The sequence below is a fragment of the Melanerpes formicivorus genome, unplaced genomic scaffold, assembly GCF_026170545.1.
Source record: "Melanerpes formicivorus ecotype bairdi unplaced genomic scaffold, bMelFor1.0.p_v2 SCAF_26, whole genome shotgun sequence".
NCBI lineage: Eukaryota > Metazoa > Chordata > Aves > Piciformes > Picidae > Melanerpes > Melanerpes formicivorus.
The window spans coordinates 10,278,948-10,305,160 of record NW_027142378.1 but is presented as its reverse complement, the minus strand read 5'-3'; the positions used below and the strand labels follow the sequence as shown (position 1 = coordinate 10,305,160).

Sequence of the window (26,213 nt, the reverse complement as noted above, 5' to 3'; positions counted from 1 at the left end):
TCCCCTCATAGGGCTGTGCTGGAGGCCTCTCCCCAGCCTTGTTGCCCTTCTCCGGACACATTCAAGAGTCTCAATGTCCTTCTTAAATTGAGTGGCCCAGAACTGGACACAGTACTCAAGGTGTGGCCTAACCAGTGCTGAGTACAGGGCAGAATGACCTCCCTGCTCCTGCTGGCCACACTATTTCTGATGCCATTGGCCCTCTTGGCCACCTGGGCACACTGCTGGCTCGTGTTCTCGCAGCACTTCCATTGGTGAAGGCTATGTACCAACCATGCTTCATGGCCACTGGGTTCTGTGCTCTGGATCTGCAAATTCTTTCTGCAGGAAGTCAACCTGCTAATTCTGTCCTGCTCTCCAAATTCCAGCCTGGGAGTAACCTACCCACACACAAACAAACAATACCTCGAGTCACTTTCAAGCTATGGAAGGATCACTGCTTCCTGCTCGACACAACAGCCCCGGCATGTGTCATCAAGAGCTGCCCGTGAGGAGCCAGTGCACATGCTGCAAACTCCTTCCCATGTGCAGCCTGCTCAGCCCAGGACTTTCCTGGGCACTGCAACCACAAAGACTTTCTCTGCCAGCTCAGAGTATTTTGGAACATTTCTATTCCTAGCCGTGTGGCCACCCAGTCGCCAAGTTTCTTCCTACAAACACATCGCCCCGCTGCAGGCTTTTCACAACGGCTGATGCTCTCCTTCCCTACAGGAACGACTCTTTCCCCCCTACTGAAGCCGGCCTCCCCGGCTTTTGTGCAGCACTCGAATACATCACTTGCAGGCAACGCACCGCCCGCCCGGAGACACAGGGATCCAGACCGACTTCCTGAATCAAGCCTCACAAGCAGGCCTCCTCACCAACATCTGATGAGTGGGCCAAAACACGCTTAGCTCATGAATGCCTCCAGCACCTCCTGGCTCTTCACATTCTTCCCCTGAGCACTCCAAACCTGGCGACACCCCGCACCACACCGTGAGCGACGACACCGGCACCCTGCGGCTCGTCCGCCTGCCCCGCGGCTCCAGCGGGCGGCAGGGAACCCTTTCCGCTGCTGGCTGTGGCCCGGAGCGGCGGTGTCACAGGTGCCCCACCGGTGCGAGCTGGCCACTGCCCGGCCCCCAGGGGCGGCTGCAGAGCCGTCGGAGGCCGAGCGGCAGCCTTCAGGAGCCGATCTCCCCCGAGCTCTGCCATGGCCATCACAGCACACGCCAGTCTGAGGCCGCAACATGGAGTCAACGCAGCCGTGGTCTGGGGCTGGCACACCCAGCCCCGCCGGCCCCCGGCGCCGCTCGCAGCACGCCGGGCGGGGGAGCGGCGGCAGGGCGGGGGAGCGGCGGCAGGGGTCAGCCTTCGCCTCTCGCCCAGCCGCCACGGAGGGGGCGCGGCCGCGGCTCGGCGGGACGGGGATGCTGCGGGGGCCGCCGACAGCGGAGCAGCACGGAGGCCGCCCGGGGACCGCCTCTAGCCCCCCCATGCCCGTGCCGCTCTCGGCCTCGCACGGCTCACCGAGGCCACGCAGCGGAGCGAGGCGGCCCCTCAGCGAGGCCCCGGGCGGCGCGGCTCACCTGGGGACGCAGCTCGGCGCCGAACGGTCGATTTCCCACGTCGCGAATAGGTTCATGGGCACCGGGACCGGCCCGGGGGGGCCGGCCGCCGCCATCGCCGCCGCCGGCGTCCCGCCGGCCATGGCCGGGGGCCCCGCGGTGGATCCCGAGCCCAACGCGCCAGCCGCCGCCGCCGCCGCCGCTGCCGCCGCCATCCCGCCGCCGTCGCCGGGGGGCGGCCCGAGCCCCTCGCCGGCCTCCGCCTTGGCGGACGCGCGCGCTCGCTCGCGCGGCGGGGCGGGCCGGGGTGGGCCCGCTCTTCCCGAGGCTGCCAACCGAAGCGTGGCAGGGCGCGGCGGAGGGGAGGGGCTTCGGGCCCCCGTCCAGTCAGAGCGCGGCTAGGGTGCGGCCTGCGGCGCGAGACGGAGCCAATCGGAGCCAGGGAGAGCGCGAGGACTGGCGAATCGGTCGACCCAGCCAATAGAAACCGAGAGGGAAGGCAGCCGAAAGGGCCGGCAGGCCAATGGAAGAGGCGGCCGGGGAGAGGGGCGGCCAATGGGAAGAACGCCGAGCCCCGGCGGATGCGGGAAGGGGGGCGCGTGGCGGCGATCCTTTTGAAGCGCAGCCGCCGCCGCGGCACGCGCGAGCTCGTGGAGGGGTGTGGTCGTGCGCGCGCCCGCCCGCCCGCCCGCCGGGGGCTCGAGGCCTAGCTCGCGCGGTTGCCATGGCAACAGGGAACCTCGCGCCGCCACCGCCGCCCGTCCCCGCAGCGGGGCAGGCTCCCAGCCCCCTCGTGCAGGAGCTGCGCGGGGGGGGGGCGGCGGGGGGAGGGAGGGGATGTCGCGGAGGGGTCGCCGGAGCTCCCCTCGGGGGCTGCGCTGGGGACGGCCATGCCCGGAACGGCCATGCCCGGAACGGCGCGGGCGCTCAGCGGGCGCACGTAGCGAGGAATCCTCTTCAGGGTGCCTCAGGGAGGAAAGCCAAGACCCGCGGGCCCGGCAGGCTGAAGCTGAACGCAAGCCAAGCCTTGTAAGGGGAAGCTGGGAGCTGAAGCTGACTCCTTCCCCACAAGCCCCGGAGGGGACAAGGACCCAGCACAGCACCTGTGGGGCTGCAGCGTGTGCAGGGGCAGGGCCTGTGGCACAGCAGCCATTCACCTCAGCTGTCAGTTTCAGTGATACGAGCCCTATCACATGCTCCCACCTCGCACTCTGCCCCTTTCCTCGCCCGTGTCTGCCTCTGGTGCACGGCACGGATCCCAGCACGGAGCTGCCCACTCCTCCCCTCTCGGATGCTGTTCCGATGTGTTTTCCTCCTTTAACAAACACCAACCACTGCACTGCTGGGGGGCTGTTCCAGGGGACAGCAGGAAGCATCCCCTGATGGACCTCACCTGCAGTGGAGGATCCTTCAGAAGCGGCACTGCCTCTGGGAAAACGCAAAGTACCAAAGCATCAGAGCAGGGGGATGCTGGCTGAGGTGCCCTGAAAGCAGGCAGCCACAAACTGGGGCCTGGAGTGCTCCTAGTTTAAAATGACCTGAAAAAAGTGGCTGAGGCAATAATGGCCAAGCCACAAAATAAGAGGGGAAACCCCTCCAGCTTCTGCATCTTCATGACACTCTGCAGCTGACTGTGCAAACCTTGGTTTGCAGGGCAGGCACACGATGGTCATGCTGGCCTGGCCACTCATGGTGGTTTGATCTCAGTTGATTATCATCACTGCTTCTCCCTGAAAGCAGCTGACTGCTCTATGGGACCCTGCTAGAGGTTTGATTTGTCCCTAGGAAACACCACACCTGGATGGGGTCTCAGCAGAACAAAGGGGAAGCTGGGTCTAGTTGAGAGGTGTCCCTGCCTGTGGTAGGGAGGCTGGAGTAGATGATCTTAGGTGGAAAGACCTAAGCCATTCTGTGACAAGTGTAGTCTCCCTTGCACATTAGTGTTCCTTCTCTTTATATGAAGTACCCATCTCTACAACATGGACATGAAGCACATATCTGCAGCACATTCACCTTCCTCAGCTAGGCAAGTTCCTTGGGAGACTGCACCTCCCCATCTACCCCAAGCACAGCAGCACTGACTCTCTCTTCAGTAGGAAGAGTCTGGGTCTGAGTCAGGGCCCTTCAGTGGTGGAATAAAAAGCCAGCACCTTGAACAGAGGTGTGGGTGAAGCCTGTGTGGCAGCACTGCTGCTCAGAGACTGCCCTTGCTCAGCTCTGGAGAGGAGCTGCTGTGGGTGAGGGATCTGCCAAGCCTCTCTGGGCAGTCTTCCCTGGGAGTTACGAATGTGTAAGGCAGTTTCAGCTGCCTGCATCACTCCCTCAGGCTGATCTTGTGATGCTGATAGCTTAAACCAGGGAGTTTTTCGGGAGAGTCCTCCCTGCCCTTAGAAATGCAGGTCCTGCTGCTGGGTGTGACAGGACCTGCTAACCCATTAGTCACACCTGACACAGGGCAGGATCTGCTGCAGCAGGACTTTGGGATCCTGACTCATTTCAAACAAGAGTCTGCCACAGTCTGGGGGTTCTCTTTTTTATTTAATGACAAACCCCCCAAACAACCAAGCTGGGGCATCAATCCAGACCTGAGACAACAGCTTCTTGGATGGCATCTCACATGCCACACACAATAATCTGTACACAGTACACTTATTTATCACTTCTCCTGGAGATGCTTTCAAACACAGGCTCTGGTGTGATTATGTTGCAACATGGCTAAGGCTGAGCCACAATCTTCTTCCTGAGAAGTAATGAAAACCTTTCCCCTCTGAATATTTTGGGTTTTTTTTTCCCCTCATAACCTCCAGGGAGAACACATTCTGGTGTTGGAACTCTGGAGGTCACTTTTAATCCTTGGTTGGCCCAGGAGGAAACTTGAATATGCAGACTTCACAGAGGAGGAACATGATGATCTGGCAGCGTGTCCAGAGAAGGGCCACAAGAGTGAGCAGAGGGCTGGAGCTCCTCTGCCATGTGGACAGACTGAGAAAGCTCAGACTATTCAGTGTGGAGAGGAGAAGGCTCCAAAGAGTCCTTATTGTGGCCTTCCAGCATCTGAAAGGGGCCCACAAGAAAGCTGGTGAAGGATGTTTTAGGGTGTCAGGCAATGATGGAGAAGATGCAGTCTTGTCCTGTCTGTTCTTCATGAAGTTTCTCTTGTGATTCATGAGAAGGGATTCTCACTTTCCAAGCTGCCCCTCCTCCTGAGGGCCTCCTGTTCAGAGCTGATTGGTAAGTGAATGCACTTTCCAGAGAGGCTTTATTGCTCCTTTTCCTCCTTTCCTTCCTCATTTCTGGAAAGAAGCAATAAGGGGAAATAAATGGTCTGTAAGTGAGGCACAACAGCAGAGATTTAGGGGATGAGAGCAGACTCAAAGGGCCTTCAGGCAAAAAGAGTGTAACTAGCATGGTACCACCTGATGGGCCCAGAAAGCCAATCCCATCCTGGGCTGCAGCAAGAGAAGCATAGCCAGCAGATTCTCCCCCACCGCTCAGCTCTGGTGGGACCTCTCCTGGAGCACTGTGTCCAGTTCTGGAGCTCCTATTGCAGGAGAGAGCTGGAGGCACTGGAGGGTGTCCAGAGGGGGACCACAGGGGTGAGCAGAGGGCTGGAGCTGCTCTGCTGTGAGGACAGACTGGGAGAGTTGGGGCTGTTCAGTCTGGAGAGGAAAAGGCTCTGAGGAGACCTAATTGTGGCCTTCCAATATCTGAAGGAAACTACAAGAAAGCTGGGGAAGGACTTTCTAGGGTGTCAGGGAGTGACAGGACTGGGGGGAATGGAACAAAACCAGAAATGGATAGATTTGTTAGGAAGAAGTTCTTCTCCATGAGGGTGAGGAGGCACAGGAACAGGTTACCCAGGGAGGTAATGGAAGCCTCATCCCTGGAGGTTTTTAAGGACAGGCTGGATGTGGCTGTAAGCAACCAGCTCTAGTCAGGGGGGTTGGAACTGGCTGAGCCTTGAGGTCCCTTCCAACCTGAATAATTCTATGACTAAACAGCTCCTGCTCCACCACCACCATTTCTGCACCCATCCCTGAGCTGGGGGCAAGCCAAGATACCCCACACAGGACTGAGTAGTCCCAGCCAGCACCCGTGGATGGGATTGGAGTAGCCATCAGTCATTGCCCTAACAACCGGGGGGCCACCAGGCCCCCCGGCCTTTGTAGTCACCACCACCATCACCCAGTGTGCACCAGGGGCACTCACCTGTGATCAGAGGAGGATCCTCCAGCCCCGAAGGGCTCAGCTTAGGGCTGCTGCCCTTCCTGGGGCAGATTAAATAGGGGAGTGGGTGGGGAGGGTAAAGTGTCCACAGCTGGGGTGGGAGGAGACTCAACAGAGCCCAGGTGCTGTGGGTTTGAGGGAAACAAAAGGCAAAAAAGGAGCAGGTGAGGGACATTTAAGGTGTCAGGGAATGATAGGACTAAGGGGAATGGAAAATAAACAAACTGGAGATGGGTAGATTCAGACTGGATGGTAGGGAGGAGTTCTTCCCCATGGAGGTAGTGGGATGCTGGAGCAGGTTGCCCAGGGAGGTGGTGGAAGCCTCATCCCTGGAGGTTTTTAAGGCCAGGCTGGATGTGGCTCTGGGCAACCTGATCTGGTGTGAGGTGTCCCTGCCCATGGCAGGGGAGTGGAACTGGATGATCCTTGAGATCCCTTCCAACCCTGACAATTCTATGATTCTAAAACAATTCTGCAGTTCAGGCTGGATGTTAGGAAGAAATTCTTCCCAGCAAGAGAGCCTGGCCTTTGGAATGTGCTGCCCAGGGAGGTGGTGGAGGCACCATCACTGGAGGGGTTTAAAAAGAGCACTCAGTGCCATGGTTTAGTTGATTAGATGGTGCTGGGCTTGATGATCTTGAAGGTCTTTTCCAACCTGTGATTCTGTGAAAACCCAACCCAGTGCCTCCTTAGCTGTTTGGTTTCATCCATTTGCCTTCAGTCTTATTCAAGATTCCCAACTGTTTCTGTGGCACTTCAGTAGCATTGAGTGGTCCATAGCATTGAGCTCTCAGGGATGCCAGGGGGAGCACCTCTCTGCACAGCCCAAGGCAGCCTGGTGAAGTGACAGCTCTTGCACATAGCCCTTTCAGGCATCCCTCAAGGGCTAGGAGTCCTGCATCTCTTCCAGGCCACCTCTCTGGACACAGAGGACTGCTCCTCCCCTGTGCTTGAAGGATGCCTCATCACTTCCAGCCACCTTTGCTCTGCTCTGTGGCTGTGCCACACTCTGTGATCTGTGCCACACTCTGTGATCTGTGCTGCTTTCCCAGAGCTGTTGAAGCTCTCAGCATGGTCCCCAGGTAACAGATGGCTTTTCCCCATTGCAGTCACCACTTGCAGCTTCTTGCTGGGAGCTTCCTCCCTGTCCCCTGGAGGGGACATTCAGTGTGACTGAGGTGGATTCCCCTGGCTGTAACCCTGCAGCCTTTTCCCTTAGAGTACCTCTCGCCTCAGTGCAGCTCTTTTGCTCATCTCAGCCTTCTGGATGTGTGCTTTATTTTTTCCACCTGAGGCTGTTTCAGTGTGCTTTGTTTATTTGGGGCTTGGCTGCACAGCCTGCACTGTGGTTTGTCCTACCTTCCTGTTATACTGTGGCCAAGAAGGCCAACAGCATCCTGGCCTGGATCAGGAATGGTGTGGCCAGCAGGAGTAGGGAAGTGATCCTGCCCCTGTACTCAGCACTGATCAGGCCACACCTTGGATACTGGTTTCAGTTGTGGGACCCTCACTCTGAGAAGGACATTGAGGTGCTGGAGTGTGTCCAGAGAAGGGCAACAAAGCTGGGGAAGGGACTGGAGAACAGGGCTGGGGAGGAGCAGCTGAGGGAGCTGGGGTTGTTTAGTCTGGCCACTTTATGTTCCTCCTCTCTCAGCCCTTCTGGAAATCATTGGCTTTTTCCTGGATGAGGACAATGGTATCAAAGCCAAACTCTTTACCTTGTTGCAACCTCTCCAACCCAGAGTTCTTCTCCCTCACACAGGCCCTCCACAAACCAGGCCATGTTCACTGTGGGACACGTGAGCTGAGCCTGGATACTGGTTCAGTGTCTCCACTGGTGAGAAGCATATGAGACACAAGGGACATATGGCCAGCCACCCTGCCAGCAGCTGGAGGTGAGGTGGACTGCACTTCTGGCACTCAGTGACTGTGACTGACACTGGGTCCTCTCACTCAGGTCTGTGCCTGCCTAGTTTTGCTCTTATCCCATCTCCAGTTGCCTCCCCATCTTCCAAAACCCCTGTGTTTAGGATGAGCACTTCAGAGTGGACACACACTGCAAAACCTTCCCTGTGTAGGTAAGGAACAAACTCCCTAAGCTGCTCAGGCTGATAGAAGAGCGTTTGCAGAGAGGGATATCCACCAGGGCGTGGGAAACATTCTGCCTTCCCTGGCCTGGTTTATCCACACACGCCTCTGGCCGTGGCCAGCCCAGTTCTACCAGCGCCCTGAGGAGCTGGAGCTGCCCAGGACCCCACAGGCTGGCAGGCTTGAGTGCCAGCAGGCAGGACACTTGCCAGGCCAGGCTTCCCCAAGCACCCCAGGTTTTCCTGGGACCTCTTCTGGGCTGTGGCAGGGAGCACCCCCGGCCCTAGGGCTGGCCGGAGATGCGTGTGTGTGCCGGCAGGATGCGGCCCCCGGGGAGCGGGGGGGCGGCCGGGCAGGGGCATTTGCAGGCGTGCTGGGGGAAGGCGTGCGGGGAAGCGCGGAGCGAGCGGACACGCCGGGCACCGCCGGGCGCTCCGCTGAGGCGGAGACCACCGCAGTCCCCGCCCGCACGCCCGCCGGGAGGGGCTAACCGCCGCCGCCGCAGAGCCGCCGCCGGGGCGCGCCGGGCAATGCCGCGCCGGGCCCGGGGCCGCCACCGGGGGCCCGCGATCGCCGCCGCCGCCGCCCTGCCCCGGCGCCCGGGGGAGCCGGCCGAGGTAAGCGTGAGCCGGGCGGGGGCCGGCGTGCCGCGCTGCGCCCTTTGCTCGGGCCGCCCCGGCTCGGTGCGGGCCCGCTGCGGGCTGGCTCTCCGTGGGCGGGCGGGGGCGGGGGTCTGCGCGCCCGGGGTCTGCGCGCCGGGGGTCTGCGCGCCCGGGCAGCCCGAAGGGGCTGCGTTTGGCCGGGGCTAGAGGCGGGCAGGGGGCTGCCCGGCCCCCCTCGTCAGGCGGAGCAGCTGCGGAGCTGGGGCCTGGGCTGCCCACGGCTCCGCCACCCCCAGGCGTGACGGGGCGGCGGGGGGCAGCGCGGCGGGGGGCAGCGCGGCGGGGGGCAGCGCGGCGGGGGGCAGCGCGGCGGGGGGCAGCGCGGCGGGGGGCAGCGCGGCGGGGGGCAGCGCGGCGGGGGACGCCGGTCGTGCGGCACTCGCCAGATGTGCCACCGCCACCCGCCCGCCCCTGCTCGCCAGCCGCGCAGCTCTCCCCAAGGCAGGCAGCCGTGGCCGGCAGGCTCGGGCTGTGCTGCCTCCCTCAGCGCTCCTCTGTGCCCGAGGATGTGCCACTGCAGGACTCCTGCTCCTGCTGCCAAGAAGCAGGCCAGCGAGCATGTGCCCAAGGCCTTGTGCTGCCACGGCAGTACCAAGGTGTGCAGGAGTGAGCAGTAGCTGCATGGTCTCCGTCCTGCTACCCAGCACTGGTCAAGTGCACACCAGGTAAGCAGGATGGTGTCCCAGGGCCCCTATGGGGCACAGGTGTGGCTGACTGTTCTGTGTGTGGGCAGCCATTGTACAGTGCTGTTCCACACTGTTAGAAGGCCAGATTCATTCTCCAGCTCAGCCAGGGGCCTGGCTTTCCTCCAGAGCAGCTGCCAAGCTGTGCCCAGTGAGGGCTGTGCTCTATCCTCCCTCTGTCTCTGGCAGCAGCTGCCCACAGCTGTGCTCGGCCAGGAGGAGAGGGCCTGAGAGCCCTGGTGCAGTCCAAGGGCTGTGCTTTGCTCTACCCCAGCCTGGGCAAGCTGAGCATCCAGCTGAAATTAGAATCAGAGAATGTCAGGGGTTGGAAGTGACCTCTAGAGATCATCCAGTCCACCCTCTCTTGCCAAAAGCAGGGTTGCCTAGGTCAGGTCACACAGGAGTGCCTCCCCCTGGGTCTTGAGTCTCCAGAGGAGGAGACTCCACAACCTCTCTGGGCAGCCTGTCCCTGTGCTCTGCCACTCTCACAGGAAAGAAGTTTCTCCTCATACTGAGGTAGAACTTTATGTGCTCCACCTTATGCCCATTGTTCATTGTCCTGTTCCTGGGCACCACCACCAAGACTGTCACCCTCACCTTGACACCCACCCTCCAGTTATGTATGGACATTAAGAAGATTCCCCCTCAGCCTTCAAGACTAAACAGCCCCAAGTCCCTTAATTATCCTCACAGCTCTCCACTGGGGTCTCTCCAGTAGATCCCAGTCTGTCTTGATGAGGGAGACAGAAAGGGAAGGTTGGTGGTGTTGCTCCTTGTGTTCTAGAGCTGTGGGCTGGTGTTGCTTTGCTTTCCTTTTGGTTGGTCTGGCTGGAGCAGGGTGGGCATGGGCAAGCAGCTGTAGGCAGGGTTCTTGGGGACTGTGAAGCTGAAGAGGTTGGGCCCACTGCTTCCTTCCCACTCTCCCCCCAGGATAGACTAAAAATAATCTTTCACCTCATACTGTGCATGAAAAAAAAGTAGACCAAAATGAGAGCAGTCCTGGATCTTAGCAGGCAAGGACCTGCTTGTGTTCATACTATGTCTAGGCTTTTATGTGCCTTGATGGGTAGAAGGTAGCCAGTGCCACTGGTTGGGAAATCCCATGGAAAATAAGGCAAGTTCCCTTCACTGTGGCAGAGCCTGTGATGAGCTACCAAAGAGGCATCCTGAGCGCTTCAGGGCTGTCCAGCCTGCACCAGCATCTACCCCTGCACAGCCTAGGAGTTGGATTTCAGCCAGCACATGTCACCAGGATGGCCTGCTGTGCCTCCAGGCCTCTCAGAAGTACTTTGGATAGGAGGCTGTGAATTGGGAACAATCCAGGCACATCAGATGGGTTAAGAGTCTATGAACAGTCCATGAATTTGCCCAGGGAGGTGGTGGAGTCACTGTGCCTGGAGGCGTTCAAGAGGGGATTGGACGTGGCACTTGGTGCCATGGTCTGGTCATGGGGTCTGTGTTGATAGGTTGGACTCGATGATCCTCGAGGTCTCTTCCAACCTCAGTGATACTGTGAGACTGTGAACCTCCTCCAGCTGCTTTCAGCCATCCACAGTTGTTGGGGAGGGGCAGAAGGGGGCCCAAAGTTGGGCAATCCTAGCAACCCCCTGACAGCTCTGCTTGTTTCTCCGTGCAGGATGGTTCCCCCACCGCCTGTCAGCAAGCCCCACGTGTGCCTCTCCACCGTGCTCATCATGACCAGCCTCGTCCTCATGGATGCCTACCTGGTGGAGCAGAGCCAGGGCTCCAGGAAGCTGGGCATCTGCGTGATGGTGGCGGTGGGCGACGTGTGCTTCCTGCTGGTGCTCCGCTACATGGCCATCTGGGTGGGGGCAGAGGTGAAGACGGCTAAACGCGGCTACGCCATGATCCTCTGGTTCCTCTACGTCTTTGTCCTGGAGATCAAGGTCTACTTCGTCTACCAGAACTACAAAGCCGACCGGAAGAGCCTGGATCTCATCGCCCGCAAGGCGCTGACCCTGCTGCTCTCCATCTGCATCCCTGCCCTCTACATGCTGCTGGTGGCCACGGAGCACATGGAGTACGTCAGGACCTTCAAGAAGAAGGAGGACCTCCGCAACCGCCTCTTCTGGGTCATCGTGGACGTGCTGGACGTGCTGGACATCCAGGCCAACCTCTGGGAGCCCCAGAAGAAGGGACTGCCCCTTTGGGCCGAGGGCATCATGTTCTTCTACTGCTACATCTTGCTTCTGGTCCTCCCTTGCGTGTCCCTCTGCGAGATCAGCATGCAAGGGATCGGCATCATGCCGCACCGGATGATGCTGTACCCCATGCTGAGCATGCTCACCGTCAACATCGCCACCATCTTCATCCGAGGCAGCAACATGCTCTTCTTCAGGGACGCCCGGGTCTCCAGCATCTTCATGAGCAAGAACATGCTGGCCATCGGGCTGAAGACCTGCACCTTCGTGCAGTACCAGCGGCACCGCCAGCACGCGGCGCCGGCCCCGGCCCCGCCGCACAGCGCCCAGGCCCAGCCCTCCCCAGCGCCGCACAGCGCCCGGGACCAGCCTGCCTGCCCCGAGGAGCTGAGCCAGGACAACACGTGACGAGCCAGCAGGAGCCATAGCCTGGGCGCCAGCGTGCCAGGCCCACACCTGCCGACCCGAGGCGGGCTGCTGAGCTCCCCGCCCGGACAGAGCGCACTGACTCTGCTCCTTCCCTCCCTGGGTGAAGCTGCTCCCAGCCCCACGTGGCGAGGAGCCTCTCAGAGCAGCTTCTGTAAGGCCTCAGAACACTTTGGGAGCTCAGCACCCAGCAAGTGAGACAGGCAGCAGAGCGGAGGAAGAGGCCAGGTTTGCCCAACGTGCTGTGTCTGGCTGAGCAGCCTTACCCTGGTGCCAGTGCTTTCCTTACACCCTCTGGCCAGCCAGGGCTCAGGCCAGGGGGCTGCACAGGGTCACCCACCACACTGCTGTGGTTGGACCTGGCCACTGGAGGTGACCACCCTTTTTCTTATCTCCCTCTTTGCAATAAAAGACCTGAGCCCTGCAGCCTCCTTGTATCTGTGTCCCTGCTGGCAGGCAGCTGGGTCCCCCCAGCTCCCATGGCTGCCTGGATGTCCAGTTGCAGAGTGAGCCTGGGCTGGGGGACTCTGATTGCTTAGGTCTGGGGAGAGCATCCCAGACACCATTCCTCCTGGTTAGCAGTTGGAAGAGGCGAGGCAGGTCCTTCTGAGAGCCTGGTGGGCTCTGACGGTGTCAGCTGGGGAGTATCTTGTGACAGCTCTGTCAGCCACCACTGCCTGTGCAGCCAGCTGCAGTTACATCATCTGGTGCCACTCCACTTGGAGGAACACCAGGTCTGGCCTACACACACTGTGGGAGCAGCATTAGAAGCAGGAGAATCAGAGAATTGTTTTGGTTGGAAATGACCACTGAGTCCAACCTTCAGCCCAACACCACCAGGGCCATTAAACCCTGTCCCAAGTGCCATGCCCACAGGTTTCTTCAACACCTCCAGGGATGGTGACTCCCCCACCTCCCTGGGCAGCCTGTTCCAATCCCTGACCACTCTTGCAGGAACAAAATTTTTCCTCATATTCAACCTAAACCTCCCCTGGCACAATTTCAGGTTATCTCCTCTTGTCCTACCACCTGATCCTGGGGAGAAGAGACTGACCCCCACCTCACTCCAGCCTCCTTCCAGGGAGTTGTAGAGAGCAATGAGGTCTCCCCTCAGCCTCCTGACTAAGCCCCAGTTCCCTCAGCTGCTCCTCACCAGCCCTGTTCTCCAGACCCTTCACCAGGGTCTGTTGCCCTACTCTGGACACACTCCAGCACCTCAATGTCTTTCTTGCAGTGAGAGGCCCAAAACTGAACCCAGTATTCAAGCTGTGCCCCATCAGTGCTGCACACAGGGGCAGGATCACTTCTCTACTCCTGCTGGCCACACCATTCCTGATCCAGGCCAGGCTGCTGTTGGCCTTCTTGGCCACCTGAGCACACTGTTGGCTCATGCTCAGCTGGCTGCCAACCAGCACCTCCAAGTCCTTTTCTGATGGGCAATCTTCCACTCACTTATCCCCAATCCTATTGATTAACAACTGATTCAAGGCAGGGAGGCCAGGGGGATGAACAGGGCCTCTGCCAGTATAAAGCTTGCTGGAGATGCTGGCCACATCTGGAGCTGGTGTTGCCATGCTGCCAAGGAGACCTGTCCATATGCTTGCTGCTCACTGCTGAGCATCCCAGCAAGGAAGAGTTCATCGCTCGCTGGCCTCAGCAGGGAGGAGACACTTGGCTTCAGAGGGACAGGAGGGGAAAGCAGGACCACTTTGGGACTTGCTCCCTGCTGGGCAAGACCAAGCAGCAGCTGGGGAGGGGGACAGATGGACTCAGGAATGCTGCTCCCATACAGCCCCTTAGCAGCAGTGCCACAGGTGAGCTATCTCCAGCCTCTCCAGCCCCCAGTCCTCTTCCCTTCTTGCATTCAAGTCCAGGTTCACTGAGCTCTAGAGCATAACATCAGCACACCAAAACCATGAGAAAGGTCAGGACAGCCTTGGCCTCTCATGCTGATGTGTTGCTCCCAAGGTAACTTCTCTGAAGGCATAAGAATGTGGCAGGCTCTCCATCCCACATGGAGACAAAAGGAGGAGGAAACAACAGCCACAGTACAAAGCAATAAGCCACACACAGCTTAAAGGCAGCTGAGGCTTTCAGTGGTGGTCTCCAGCCACCAAAGTGGCACATCCCATTTCTACTGCCTTCCCCCAGTGACACTCAAATCTGTCACCAGAGCTGAACTCCCTGCACCCACAGAAACTGATGTGGAGGCAGAAGCTTCAGCAACATCCTCAGGCACTCATCATTCCCTTTCCTGCTGATCACAAGGCCTTTCCCCAGGCCCCACACAACAGCTGCTCACCTGCTGTGCTCAGGATGTCCTCTGCCCCAGAGCTGAGCCACGCTCCCAGCACGTGCTCCAACCTGCCTGGGTCACATCCACATCACCTTCTTGTCAGCACAGCCACGGGAGACAGAGGTGACCAGGAGCAAGCAGAAAGGAGAGCTGGTGATCAAACAAGTTGGAGAGAGGCATTAATTCCCCTAAGCCTGAATACCTTTGACTGTAACAGCACCAACACTGGGAAGAAAGGGAAACTGAGGGATTTTTATTTCACACAGTTCCTAGGAGCACTAAGAACCCTGTAGCAGACACCTTGAGAAGCCAAGAAGAGATGGTATCCCTGCTGGAGAGACACCAGGCAGCAGTACCTGAGCAGCACTCACTGGGGCTGCATCACCAGCCCATGCACAGGGGAATCATCATCCCTCCTTACTCAAGCACCAGGGCTACATCCACATACTGCAGCCAGGCTGGGCCACCAGAAGACAGATATTGGTCCTCTAAGCTAACTCCAGTCAAGAACATGAAAGTTCTGAGGCTGGAGCACGCTATGAGGAGGCTCAGAGAAGAGGGTTTATTCACCTTCTGCGAGAGAAGGCTCTGGGGAGACCTAACAGCACCCCTTTTCCACCCACCTCCTGGACTTGGGACGAGGCTATTGAGAAGATGAAGCCAGGCCATTCATTGAGGACAAGTTTCCTGGAGGACAAGTTTCATGGAGGAGGTGAAAAGTTTCATCTTGAGAACTGGAAGCAGAGACCAAGAGAGGCCATGTCATTTGTCCTTGGGCCCTCAGCCCAAGGGAGGCAACCCTGGGCAACCTGCTGTGAAGTGAGTGCTAGCTCTGCTCTGAGCAGGCACCACACCAGAGCCCTCACAGCTGACATCCTTTCTCACCTCAGCTGGTGTCTCCTAAGCCCTGGAGCAGAACAAGTGATGCAGTGCTTGCCCTCTCCTAGAGGAAGAGCCGAGGTGGTTGAAGGACAGTCGGCTATGACACCCTGCATGACAGGCCTGTGGCTCGCACGCCTGGGTGCTGCCAGGCAGAGAGGACATTTCAGCTACACAATGCACCTCCTGCAGTTCAGCCTCTGCTCTGCAGCCCCACAGCTGCTCAGTGAGCGGCAGGTACCGAGAAGAGGGATGGCAGTGAGGTCCCAGAGCCAGACAAGAGCATCTGTCCCGCAGTCAGGAGTCCTTCTGCGCGGGCAGGCGGCGCTTGTCTTTGACGGCGTTCCTCTTCCTCTTCTTGGTCAGGAAGCTCTCCAGCTTTCCACTCCTCTTCAGCTCTGCATACTTCTCAGCTAGCTCCAGCTTCCGCTTCTCAGCTGCAAAGGAGGAGGGAACAGAAGGTTGTAAACTGAAGCACAAATCACCTCCAGAACAGCCCCACCTCATCACTCCCTCCCTGGCTCCAGGCCTGGCCTCTTCCTTGAGTCCCAGCACCACACCACCACAATCACAGAATTGTTTTGGTTGGGAAGGACCTCTAAGATCGAGTTCAACCTTCAACCTAACACTGCCACAGCCACTGAACCATGTCCCAGAGTGTCAGGGCCACACTGTCCTTGAGCACCTCCAGGGATGGTGACTCTACCACTTCCCTGGGCAGCCTGTTCCAAAGCCTGGCCACTCTTGCAGGACAGAGACTTTTCCTCGTATCCAAACTGATCTTCCCCTGGCACAATTTCAGGCCATGTCCTCTCATTCTACCACCTGATACTAGGTAGACCAACCCCCACCTCACTCCAACCTTTCAAGGAGTTACAGAGAGCAATGAGTTCTCCCCTCAGCCTCCTCCAGACTAAACACCCCCAGTTCCCTCAGCTGCTCCTCACCAGCCCTGGTCTCTAGACCCTTCACCAGCTTTGCTGCCCCTCTCCAGACACCCCAATGTCCTTCTTGTAGTAAGAGGCTCCAGACTGAACCCAGTATTAGGGGTGCAGCCTCACCAATGCCACAGCCCTCTGTAAGACTATGGACAAGCCTCTTCCAGGGTTTGGAGTCCTGTTAGCAGTACTCCCTCTAGGTCCTCCTGCAGCACCTTCAGACTGGGTACTTACATTTCTTCAGGAAGAAGGGTTTCTTCCCCTGCTTTGCCAGTTCCCTCTGTTGTCTCTTCAAAGACAGCTCCCTCTCCCTCAACTTCTGCTGCTGCTTCTGTGCCTGTTCCTGCTGTGTCTGTAGAGAAAGGACAGCCCACATCAGCAAATGGGTGACACATCCTGCCTTCTGGGGCACTGCCTCACAGGAGAGGAGAGGAGAGGCTGCAGTGAGCTCACCATGCGGCTCAGGAGCCGCTGGAGTTTCTCCTTCTGCTCCGCGTCCCGACATTTCTTCAGCTGCTTCTGAACCATCTGAGGGAGAGAGCAGAAAGCTGTGTGACTGCCTGCCTGCCACCTCCACTCTGGAAAGCCTTTCAGGAAGCTGCCCTTGCCAAGAAAGCTGCCTCTGGCCAAGGACAGGCAGGCAGCATCACCTCTTTCTCCTGCTTCTTGATGCTGTCCAGAAAGCTGTAGGTCTTCATAAATATCTCAGGCTTATACTCTCCAGACAGGTCATCAAACCTAGGGTCTCTGTGCACCTGGAAGCAGGGAAGGCTAAGGTTACAACTGGGTGACACAGCTAATGTGGATATAAGCTAGAGCACAGGAAGTTCCACCTCAGCTTCTTTACTGTGAGGGTGACAGAGCCCTGCAGCAGGCTGCCCAGAGAGGTTGTGGAGTCTCCTTCTCTGGAGGCTTCCAAACCCCACCTGGCTGTGTTCCTGTGTGACCTGCTCTGGGTGAGCCTGCTCTGTCAGGGCAGTTGGACTGGATGACCTCTTGAGGTCCCTTCCAACCCCTAATATTCTGTGATTCTCTTAACAGCCTGCTTCCTCTCCTGATGTGGATCAGACTTGCCTTTGGCTTTTCTTTCTTTCTTTTTTCAATCACAGAATGCTTTGGGTTGGAAGGGACCTTACAGATCAGCCAGCTCCAATCCCACCAACACAGGCAGGGACACCAATTACTAGCAGTACCATGTACCCACCACTAAAAACAGCTACATCTGGCAAGGACTGAGCCCACTGAAGAAAGGTGGCAGCCTCTCACAAAGTCATCACCACACCTGCCTCCAGTCTGCCAGGCACCAGACATTTCCATGTGCAGCTCTACCACCCAGGTCAAGAAACAGCAGCAGGAGTGCTGCATCCTAACCCCTGGCACTCCCAGACCAAGGTGATAGATTTGGCAACTCAAACCTATCTAGGTTGTCAAAAACTGCCTGGGTCAGGTCATAGAAAGAAAAAGGAGAGACAAAAAAACCAAACCCATAAACCCTATAACTAAATCTATTTGGGGGCTGGTCTCTTCTCCCAGGCAACCAGCACCAGAACAAGAGAACACAGCCTCAAGCTGTGCCAGGAGAGGTTTAGGCTGGAGGTGAGGAGAAAGTTCTTCCCAGAAAGAGTAATTTGCCATTGGGATGTGCTGCCCAGGGAGGTGTTGGAGTCACTGTCCCTGGAGGTGTTCAGAAAAGGCTTGGCTGTGGCACTTGGAGCCATGGTTTAGTTGTCAGGAGGTGTTAGGTCACAGGTTGGACTTGATCATCTCTGAAGTCTTTTCCAGCCTGGTTGGTTCTATGATTCTAACAAGATGATCCAGCATGAAGTCAAAGTTATACTCAGATGACAAATTTGGTGCTGTGAACTTCCAAAGCACTGAACACTGACCCCAGCCTGCAGTGCCCTTGGCATTGGTGGCAATGATTGCATCTCCCAGGAACACTGGGTCTCAAAGCTGTGCAGGACACGTTCAGCAGGTCCTACAGGCAGCAGCTGCTCCTGCACCAGCCTCTCCTCCCCAGAGAAACACCTATCCTCACCAGGCAGTCCAAGCCCTATTCTCCAAAACCAGCCTGTGCCACCTTCAGCAGCCCAACTGCCACCCCAGCTGTGTCCTGTGAGCATTGCTAAAGCATCAGCTTCCGACCTGGGTGGGAACTCACCTTCTTTCTAACAGGGACCACTTGTCTCAGGAAAGGTACAGGCTTCTTGGCAGACATCTCCAATGGCCTAAAGGAGAGAAAAAGTCTACTTAAGAGGAGCAGAGGACACAATGAGGCTGAGGCTAACCTCAACAGAGTACTACTGCACAGTGCTAATGGCAGAATATGCCACCCAGTCCTCATTGTGAGCCTGTGGAGGACAAAGAGGTGACAAGATCACTGAGCCAAATCATCAAGCCAACATCACCATGGCCATGAAACCATGTCCCAAACTGCCATGTCCACAGGTTTCTTGAACACCTCCAGGCATGGTGACTCCACCACCACCTCCCTGGGCAGCCTGTGCCAGTGCCTGCCCACTCCTTCACTACAGTGAAAGGCACTGCTGTGCAGCACACTGAATGAAGATCTAACCAAGCTCCAAGGCAATGGCAACACTGTGAGGAGCTCCCAGGGTCATTTCTGGAGTGTAGAGAGCACCCATGCAGGGTTTTCTGATCACAAAAGCCTGCTTTACCCCTTTTTGCCTGGCTGCTGCTTCACCATAGCTTTGGCAGGCTTTGTAGTTCTCTTCCCAGCGGTCACCCGCTTGCACACTTTCATCTGCACATCACTCTGCATCTTCAGAAGTTCTTCAAAAGACATGTCAGATGGATCTGGAAGGAAGCACAGAACATGCTGGAACTGAACAGCTTCCCAAGGCACTTCCCACACCCAAATTCCACCAAGAGGGATGCCTCAGAGCCTGAGATACTGAGACGAGCACAGCAGTGCCATGGTGACACAACTGCATGGCAGAAAGAAGCCAGTGCGTCCCTCAGCCTTTCCTTTCTCTCTCATTAATTACTGCAGTCTTTAACATTAGAATAGCTTCTCCATCTCCCCAGCATGAAGTTGGTGAAGGCTAGAGAACAGATCATGTGAGGAGCAGCTGAGGGAGCTGGGGTTGCTTAGCCTGGAGAAGAGGAGGCTCAGGGGAGACCTCATTGCTCTCTACAACTACCTGAAGGGAGGTTGTAGCCAGGCAGGGGTTGGTCTCTTCTCCCAGGCAGCCAGCACCAGAACAAGAGGACACAGTCTCAAGCTGTGCCTGGGGAAGTTTAGGCTGGAGGTGAGGAGAAAGCACTTCCCTGAAAGAGGAATTGGCCATTGGGATGTGCTGCCCAGGGAGGTGGTGGAGTCCCCATCCCTGGAGGCGTTCAAGAGGGGATTGGACGTGGCACTTGGTGCCATAGTTTACTAGTTATGAGGTCTGTGCTGCCAGGTTGGACTTGAGGATCTCTGAGGTCTTTCCCAACCTTATTGATTCTATGAGTCTATGACTGCAGACTAGAAGATTAAGACAAACACCACAACAAACAGCAAAACCAAAGAGGGGATGGATGCACAAGATGTTCTTCTGGGATTTTCACAGCATCACAGCACATCAGGGCTTGGAAGGGACCTCAAGAGAACACCAAGTCCACCCCCCATGCCAAAACAAGATTTTCTACTGCTATGGGTTTTAATATCCTTCAGAGGCAGCAATCTTGAACACTTCTTATAGGAACATATGGTCAACAAGTCTTTCCAGACTTACACCTCTGAGTGCTCAGGATCAGCAATCAGAAATGCTGTATTAAGGCAGCACTTGGATATGCTGATTCCATTCTCTGGATGATGGCAGGGGCAAGAAAGAACAAGGTTTCCCTTGGCCTCCTTTAGAAGGAGGAAGTCTTGGCTTTGCCTGCTCAACACCTCCAGGCAGTGACAAGCACAGAGTCTTAGTAAACCTTTGCCCTGCTGTGCACTCAGCTCAGGACACTCCAAGTGTGGCTGACCCAGGCTGGAAACCAAGTGCTCAGTAAAGCCACTCCATTCCTCATCTCCTCAGCTAGACAGGGGTAGAAAACACACCAAAAGCCTCAGGGGTTGAGATAAGGACAGGGAGCGATCACTCTCCACTTACAGCTATGGCTCTGTATGCAGAGGGGCACTACATACCCCAGCCCAACACCACGTGAACCACACCACAGACCCCTCCCGCAGCGCTAATCAAACCTCTGCTCCTCCCCCCGCACTCATGCCCTGAGCGGAGCAGATGGCAGAGGACACGCAGGAGGTAAAGGACCTGGAACGCGGGAAGGGACAAAGCGCTTTGCCAATTCGCTTCCCACCGAACTGGTGGCCACGACACCCCGACCAGCATTGAGATCCCGCAGCTCGCAGCGCCTGGCCTGGCCTTCATCCCTTCCGACCGCGCCCTCGCCCTCCGGCAGCGGCGACAGGCCGCGGCCCGAGCACCACCGCTGCTCTCGGGGGGGATCCCCCGCCCCGCACGGCCCCCGGCGCCGGGCAGCCCTACCCTCAGCCTTCTCCAGCTCCGCCTCCTCCTCCTCCTCCCCACTGCTGGCGACCTCGGCTCCCAGCAGACTGCCGCTGTGCTCACTGCTCTCGCCGCTGTCGCTGCTGTCACTGAAGCTTTCGCCCTCCGCGCTCCGGCCCAGCGGCCGCCGCCGCCCCGCCGCCTCCTCCCGCTCCGCGGCGGCGGTGCTGCTTTTTCTCCATCCCGCCGCCCGGGCTCGCCTCGGCCTGCCCCCCGCGCCCTCCCGAGGCGGTCGCATCGCCTCCCACCGGCGCTGGGCCGTCCCCGCCCGCCTCAGAGGGCTGCTGGCGCTCAGCCGCCCGCGCCTGTCGCGAACCGGCGGGAGGCCCCGCTGCCGCGCCGCGCGGACACAGGGACCCGGAAGTGACGCGTGAGGGCTGCGCGCGCGCGCATCGAGCGAGCAAGGCAGCTTGGGGTTGGGAAGGACGTTTATTGGTGGAAGCAGGGCGCGAGGGCGGGCGGGGGACCCGCCCCTTCCGGCGCGTCGCCGAGGAGGCAGGCCAAGATGGCGTCTGGCGGGGCGGCGGACAAGGCTTCGGCCTCGGACCAGGGCCACGGCTCGGGAGCAGGCGGCGAGAGGCTGTCAGCCAGAGCCCGGAGCTGCGCGGCTAGCAGGCTGAGCTCCGGCAGCGGTGGCGCAGCGCCGGCAGGCGCGGGTGGCGGCGCCATGGCCGTGGGGCGGTGCTGTCGGGCACGCAGATAAGCCGCCTCTTCCTCCCTGCAGCAGAGACGGCGGTGAGGGCGCGCCCCGCGGCACAGCCCCGCGCTGTTCTCCTTCCCGCCTCCTGAGCCCTCACCTGAGGCAGTGGCTGGTGCAGGTGATGGTGTGCCCCCCGCCGTCCCGCCGCGCCGACATGCGCAGCCAGGCCCAGGTCCAGTCTCTGCGCAGCACACGGAGCACTGCAGGCCCTGCTGCAGCCCCGGCCCCCAGCACTGCGGGCAAGGGCCTTGCATTAGCCTACCACAGGTGCCAGGGCAGAGGCGCAGACTGCCCACACACCCCAGGAGCTGCTCCAGGGGGAGCTGTAGTCGGGCTGCTGCTCTGGCCCTGCCGGGGTCAGGAGGCAGAGGTAGTGGAATCAGGTCCATAATGGTCTTCCCCTCTTAAAAATCTGTGGCTGGAGCAGCCTTGGCCCTCCTTTCTGCACTGTGTCAAAGCAGGGTGGCTGTGCTCCCACTCTTGGAAGCTACTTTAATATATAAAGCTTGCATGGGGCATGTAGCACATTCTCTGCTTTGATCTTTTCATAGTAGGAAGCCATAGTCACTAAGATAACTTTGTTCCTCTTGTCCTGGAGAGACAGGCTTCAGGTAGAGCCAGAGAAGAACCACACCTGTGCCCAGGCCTAACACTCACCCACGGCCCTGTGCTGGGCAGCTGCTAGGTGGACATCCTCGGGGTGCAGGAGGTTGTACCATGACTGACCCATCAGCTCCTCCCTGCGGTAGCCGAGGTGGTAGGTGACACTGGGCAACACAAAAGGGAGGGGAGGGGGGACTGAGTGCTTTGCTGTCTCTGTTCCACATCAGCAAGAAGCAGGTTTTGCATGATGGAAAGCAAAAAGAAGAAGGGTACAGCTCTGGGGGCCCCAGCAGAAGGAGGACAGCGGTGGAGTGGGTCCAGGGGGCCACAAAGATGATCAGGGGCTGGAGCACCTCCCCTCTGGGGACAGGCTGAGAGAGTTGGGGCTGTTCAGGCTAGAGAAGGCTCTAGGAAGACCTTACAGCAGTCTTCCAGTACCTGAAGGAGGCCTCCAAGAAAGCTGGGAAAGAACTTCTGCCAAGGGCTTGAAGTGCTAGGATGAGGGGGAGGTCTGCAAACTGGTTGGGGGGGAGACTTGAGACTGGGTATCAAGGAGAAATGCTTTCCAGTGAGAGTGGTGAGATGTGGGAACAGGTTGCCCAGGGAGGCTGTGGATGCTCCCTCCCTGGAGGTGTTCACAGCCAAGCTGGGTGGTGCCTTGAGCAGCCTGCCCTAGTGGAAGGTGTCCCTGCCCATGGCAGGGCTTGGAGCTAAGGGATCTGTAAAATCCCTTCCAACCCAAACCCTTCTGTGAGCTGTGAAAGAGGGAGGGAGGAAATACACTTGAGGAGTGCCTGGGAGGGTCTGACTGCTCGTGCAGGGTCCAGCCCAGAGCCCACACGCAGGCCTGCGCAAGGGGAATGCTCCTTGCTGCCCCAGCTGTCCGGTCGGGCCCGTGGTGGCCGCGGGCAGCCCTCACCTTTCCGTGACGTCAGCAAATGTCATGTCCAGGAGGTGTGTGCTCTGGAAGAGGTCATCCCGGGAGCTGGAGTCGCCATCTGCAGGCAGCCGCGCGAGGGGCGTGCAGAGGGCCAGGAAGGCGGAGGAGGAGGAGGAGGAGGAGGAGGAGGGGGCCGGGCACCGCTGAGCCATGAAGCGGCCGCGCACCGCCACGGCCCGGTTCCCCCCGTGCTGCAGCCGGAGAGCCCTGGAGGTGCGCATCTCGCTGACAAAAGTGACTTCTGCAGGGAAACAAACCGCCCGGAGTAGGGCAGGGGGTGCCTCGCCCTGCTCCTGGGGCTGCCTGGCCCTGCCTCCCCGAGCACCAAGAAGGGCCAGAGCAGGACGGCAGCACCGGCGAGCTGCCAGCTGAGCCCTTCCTTACCGCTGCCCGGTGCCTCCTGGGCAAGGAGGAGCTTCTTGTGCACCTCGTCGTGCGTTCGCTCATCCAGGAGGTCAAAGACTGTGTCCCCCTGGGCGAGCAGCTCCACCTGCCAAAGAGGGGGCTACCATCGCGGACTGTGGCTACCTCAGCGTGCCGAATGCTGTCCCACCGGAGCCAGAGGCCCCTTGTCTGCCAGGGCAGCACGGCATGCACGCCGCAGAGGCACCAGGGCAGGGACGGTGACTGCAAACGCCCCGTGGGCAGGCCGTACCACGGAGAGACCCAGGACCTGAGCCACATTCTCTGAGATGTAGACCAGCTTGCCGTTGGCGGAGAACACGAGCAGGAAGCCCGGCAGCAGGGAGAGCAGCTCTGCGGCGGGAGCCGGTCCCGCGGGAGCAGCCGAGTCTGCTGGGGGAGCAGAGGGCGAGGCGCTGGCTGTGTGCCGCGGGAGCAGTGCCCCTTGCAGAGCACAGCTGGCGGGGACCGCGGCAGTGCCGTGGGTACCTGGAGGGAACAGCTGAGCCCCCCGCAGCTGGAGGCACACCAGGGCCATCGTGTGGAGGTAGGAGAGCCGTTCCTTCTCCCGCGCAGAGATGGGCAGCAGGGAGCGCAGCGCCTGCAGCTCCACATTGATCTGGTCTCGGCGAGCCTTGGAAGCGCTCTTGGTTGACCTGCAAAGCCAGCGGTCTGGGGAGGGGTGTCCGGAAAGGAAGCGACGGCACCCAGCGCTACAGGCAGAACTGCAAGCCTGGGGATATGGAAGGGAGATGCTCCCCCAGAGAGGCTCAGTGCCCAAGCTCAGGGACAGGGAGATGCTCCTGCAGACGCTCAGTGCCCGTGCCAGCTGTCTCTGGGATGGCAAACCCCTGGTGGCTGTTTAGGTGCAGTGGGTGCAAGCAGAGCTGCTTATGGCTGCCCAAGGGGACACACTGCTGGCACAGCTGGTCCCCCTCTCGCTGGGAGGTGGGTTGGACAATGACCTGTGGTTCAGGGGGGGACCCAAGTGGTGTGACCTCCCTAGCAAGCCCCCCGAGGATGGAAACTGCATCCAGTGCCAGAACGCGAGCCCCGGCCCGTTGGGTCTGCCTTCACCCTTTGGCCACCCAAAACCCCTCTGGCCCTCCCAGCTCCTCCACCTCCTCCCCCTGCGCTGGTGCCAGCCCCTGCCAAAGGCTGTTGGGGCTCTGTAAGCTGACCCAGGGCTCTCCCAAGCTAGGAGCCATCAGAGCTCTGGGGGTGGGTGGGAGCTCACCTGAACGGCTTCGAGGCAGTAGGCACTTGTGCCCCTCTCTTGGGCAGGCAGCTCATCTCTGCCTGCAGGGGCCTGTGGCAGTGGCTGCAGAAGATGGTCATGGTGGTGGCAGGAGGAGGCCTGGAGCTGGCAGAAGGATGCCTGGAGCTGGCAGGGCACTGCTACCTCCTTTGCCTCCTGGCTGCCTCTGAACTCGCTGACCCTGCTGCTCCCGGCCTCCTTTTGTAGCCTCCTGGGGCGCAGGGGCCAAGCCCCTCGCTGTGAGGGTTACCTCTCCTGACGCAACTCCAAACAGCTCAGGGCTATTTTTAGAAGGCTGGCTGCTAAAAATAGCCCCTGCAGCTGGCTGCAATCCGAGAGGGGAAGCAATAAAAGGAAGCCAGGGGCTTTAAAGCAAACCTGGCCGCTCCGAGGGGGTGACGATGACGGTAGCAGGGATCCCCCCTGAGAGACAAACATCTGCCTGGCTCCTGGCTCACAGTTGTTACCAGCCCAGTAGGAAGCCTGTGATGGGCTGAAGGCCCATGGTTAGCCTGCCCACCCAGCAGCTGCTCTCCAGCACCACTGAGCTGGGTGCTGGAAGAGGGAACTAGTGGAAACACCTGGACCAGGTGGTGAGCATTGTCCCATCCTTGGTTCTGCAGCAGGGTCCAACCAAAGGTTTGCTTTTGCTCATCTAGAAGCAGCTGGCACGGGGAGCTGAGCCTCTCTAGGGCCTTTTGTCTCCACTCAGTGTCCCAGAGGTTGATGCTCCCTAGAGCAGCCAGTGGCAGCCATTCATGGACAGAGCCAGGAGCACCTTGGGGAGTCTCTGCTCAGCATCATGCTGCCCAGTGCTGTGGTGCTGGGTGGTCTGGAGGTGTCTCCTGCTGCCTGGCACACTACAAGGAGAGCAAGCTTGGTGCTTTAGTGCTGGGGAAGGGGAGATACAGATGCTGGACAACATGTGGGAGATGTCCATCCAGCCCTTACAGGACCACAAAGGAGCAGCCCAGGCTGGAGCTGCTTTCCCTGAGCCAGCTGTGCTGCCAGCTCCTGTTGCCAGGGTGGTGCCTTCCATTCTCTTGTCAGGGGGGTTTTGCTGCTTGCACACCACCCCAGACTGCTCCCTCACACCCCCAGTGGCCTTCCTCCCACAGACTGAGGAGCCCAGACATCTGTGAACTCATGCTGCTGGATGAGCAGCACTTGACCCTGGCTACATGCCAGCCCTCGAGGCAGGAGACAGCCTGGGCCTTCTGCCACTCCTCTCTGGCAGGCAGCCACCACCATCTCTTGCCTGCCCTGTGACTTTACAACCCACAGAGCACCTTCCTAGCTTTCCCTCTGTTAACTCTGCTACTGGTGCCACCACAGCTCCTCTTCACATCAGACACCTCCACAGGATGGGGCTCTTTGTGCCATCTAGGAAGGCTGCCTCAGACACCCTTCCAACCTCCTTCCCTGGAGCAGGGAGCTGTGGGCCACCCACATTTTGAGGCAGCAGAGCCCAGGAGAGATGCAGCATCTCCTTCCCTGCCCTCACTTTATAGACATTGAGACACTTGAATGTGTCCAGAGAAGGGCAGTGAGGCTGAGGAGGGGTCTGGAGCAGCCCTGTGAGGAGCAGCTGAGGGAGCTGGGGTTGCTTAGCCTGGAGGAGGCTCAGGGGAGACCTTCTTGCTCTCTACAACTACCTGAAAGGAAGTTGTAGGCATGTGGGGGTTGGTCTCTTCTCCCAGGCAACCAGCACCAGAACAAGAGGACACAGTCTCAAGCTGTGCCAGGGGAGGTTTAGGCTGGAGGTGAGGAGAAAGTTCTTCCCAGAAAATGTAATTGGCCACTGGGATGTGCTGCCCAGGGAGGTGGTGGAGTCTCTGTCTCTGGAGGTGTTGAAAAAAGGCTTGGCTGTTGCACT

At 58.9% G+C, this 26,213-nt stretch overlaps 4 protein-coding genes across 8 annotated transcripts in view; 1 reads left to right on the top strand and 3 right to left on the bottom strand.

Annotated features, from left to right (window-relative positions):
• Nucleotides 1–1,809, bottom strand: part of LOC137448774 (phosphofurin acidic cluster sorting protein 1-like) — a 58,463-nt gene extending 56,654 nt beyond the window's left edge. For both annotated transcript variants that reach the window (XM_068153618.1, XM_068153619.1), the window contains exon 1: nt 1,569–1,809. In XM_068153618.1, the coding sequence (XP_068009719.1) occupies nt 1,569–1,762 (194 nt within the window). In that variant the 5' untranslated portion in view covers nt 1,763–1,809. The remainder of the gene's footprint in view (nt 1–1,568) is intronic.
• Nucleotides 1,810–4,096: 2,287 nt separating this feature from the next.
• On the bottom strand, nt 4,097–20,763 carry RRP36 (ribosomal RNA processing 36). Of its 2 annotated transcripts, XR_010989216.1 has the most exons (9): nt 20,414–20,763; nt 18,587–18,725; nt 18,070–18,136; nt 16,559–16,663; nt 16,362–16,436; nt 16,143–16,260; nt 14,715–15,407; nt 14,098–14,241; nt 4,097–4,840 (listed from the first exon to the last, which is right to left on the bottom strand). XR_010989216.1 is itself a non-coding variant. In XM_068153614.1 (7 exons), exons 1-7 carry the CDS (start codon nt 20,670–20,672, stop codon nt 15,268–15,270), a joined length of 903 nt encoding a protein of 300 aa, XP_068009715.1. In that variant the 5' UTR covers nt 20,673–20,763; the 3' UTR covers nt 14,324–15,267. The 2 variants fall into 2 exon arrangements, 1 of the variants encoding a protein (XP_068009715.1); XM_068153614.1 differs by lacking the exons at nt 4,097–4,840; nt 14,098–14,241 and having other exon boundaries at nt 14,324–15,407.
• LOC137448770 (transmembrane protein 121-like) lies at nt 8,358–11,777 on the top strand. 2 transcript variants are annotated; one of them, XM_068153612.1, is made up of 3 exons: nt 8,358–8,479; nt 9,070–9,189; nt 10,844–11,777. In XM_068153612.1, the coding sequence occupies exons 2-3, from the start codon at nt 9,083–9,085 to the stop codon at nt 11,775–11,777; spliced, it is 1,041 nt and encodes a 346-aa protein (XP_068009713.1). In that variant the 5' UTR covers nt 8,358–8,479; nt 9,070–9,082. The 2 variants fall into 2 exon arrangements, with proteins under 2 accessions (XP_068009713.1, XP_068009714.1); XM_068153613.1 differs by lacking the exon at nt 9,070–9,189.
• An 81-nt stretch (nt 20,764–20,844) lies between the features above and the next one.
• On the bottom strand, nt 20,845–25,902 carry NPAS4 (neuronal PAS domain protein 4). Of its 2 annotated transcripts, none has more exons than XM_068153607.1 (8): nt 24,317–25,902; nt 23,569–23,735; nt 23,333–23,472; nt 23,062–23,167; nt 22,657–22,918; nt 21,792–21,901; nt 21,232–21,367; nt 20,845–21,152 (listed from the first exon to the last, which is right to left on the bottom strand). In XM_068153607.1, exons 1-8 carry the CDS (start codon nt 24,415–24,417, stop codon nt 20,864–20,866), a joined length of 1,311 nt encoding a protein of 436 aa, XP_068009708.1. In that variant the 5' UTR covers nt 24,418–25,902; the 3' UTR covers nt 20,845–20,863. The 2 variants fall into 2 exon arrangements, with proteins under 2 accessions (XP_068009708.1, XP_068009709.1); XM_068153608.1 differs by having other exon boundaries at nt 23,333–23,469.
• Nucleotides 25,903–26,213: the final 311 nt, after the last annotated feature.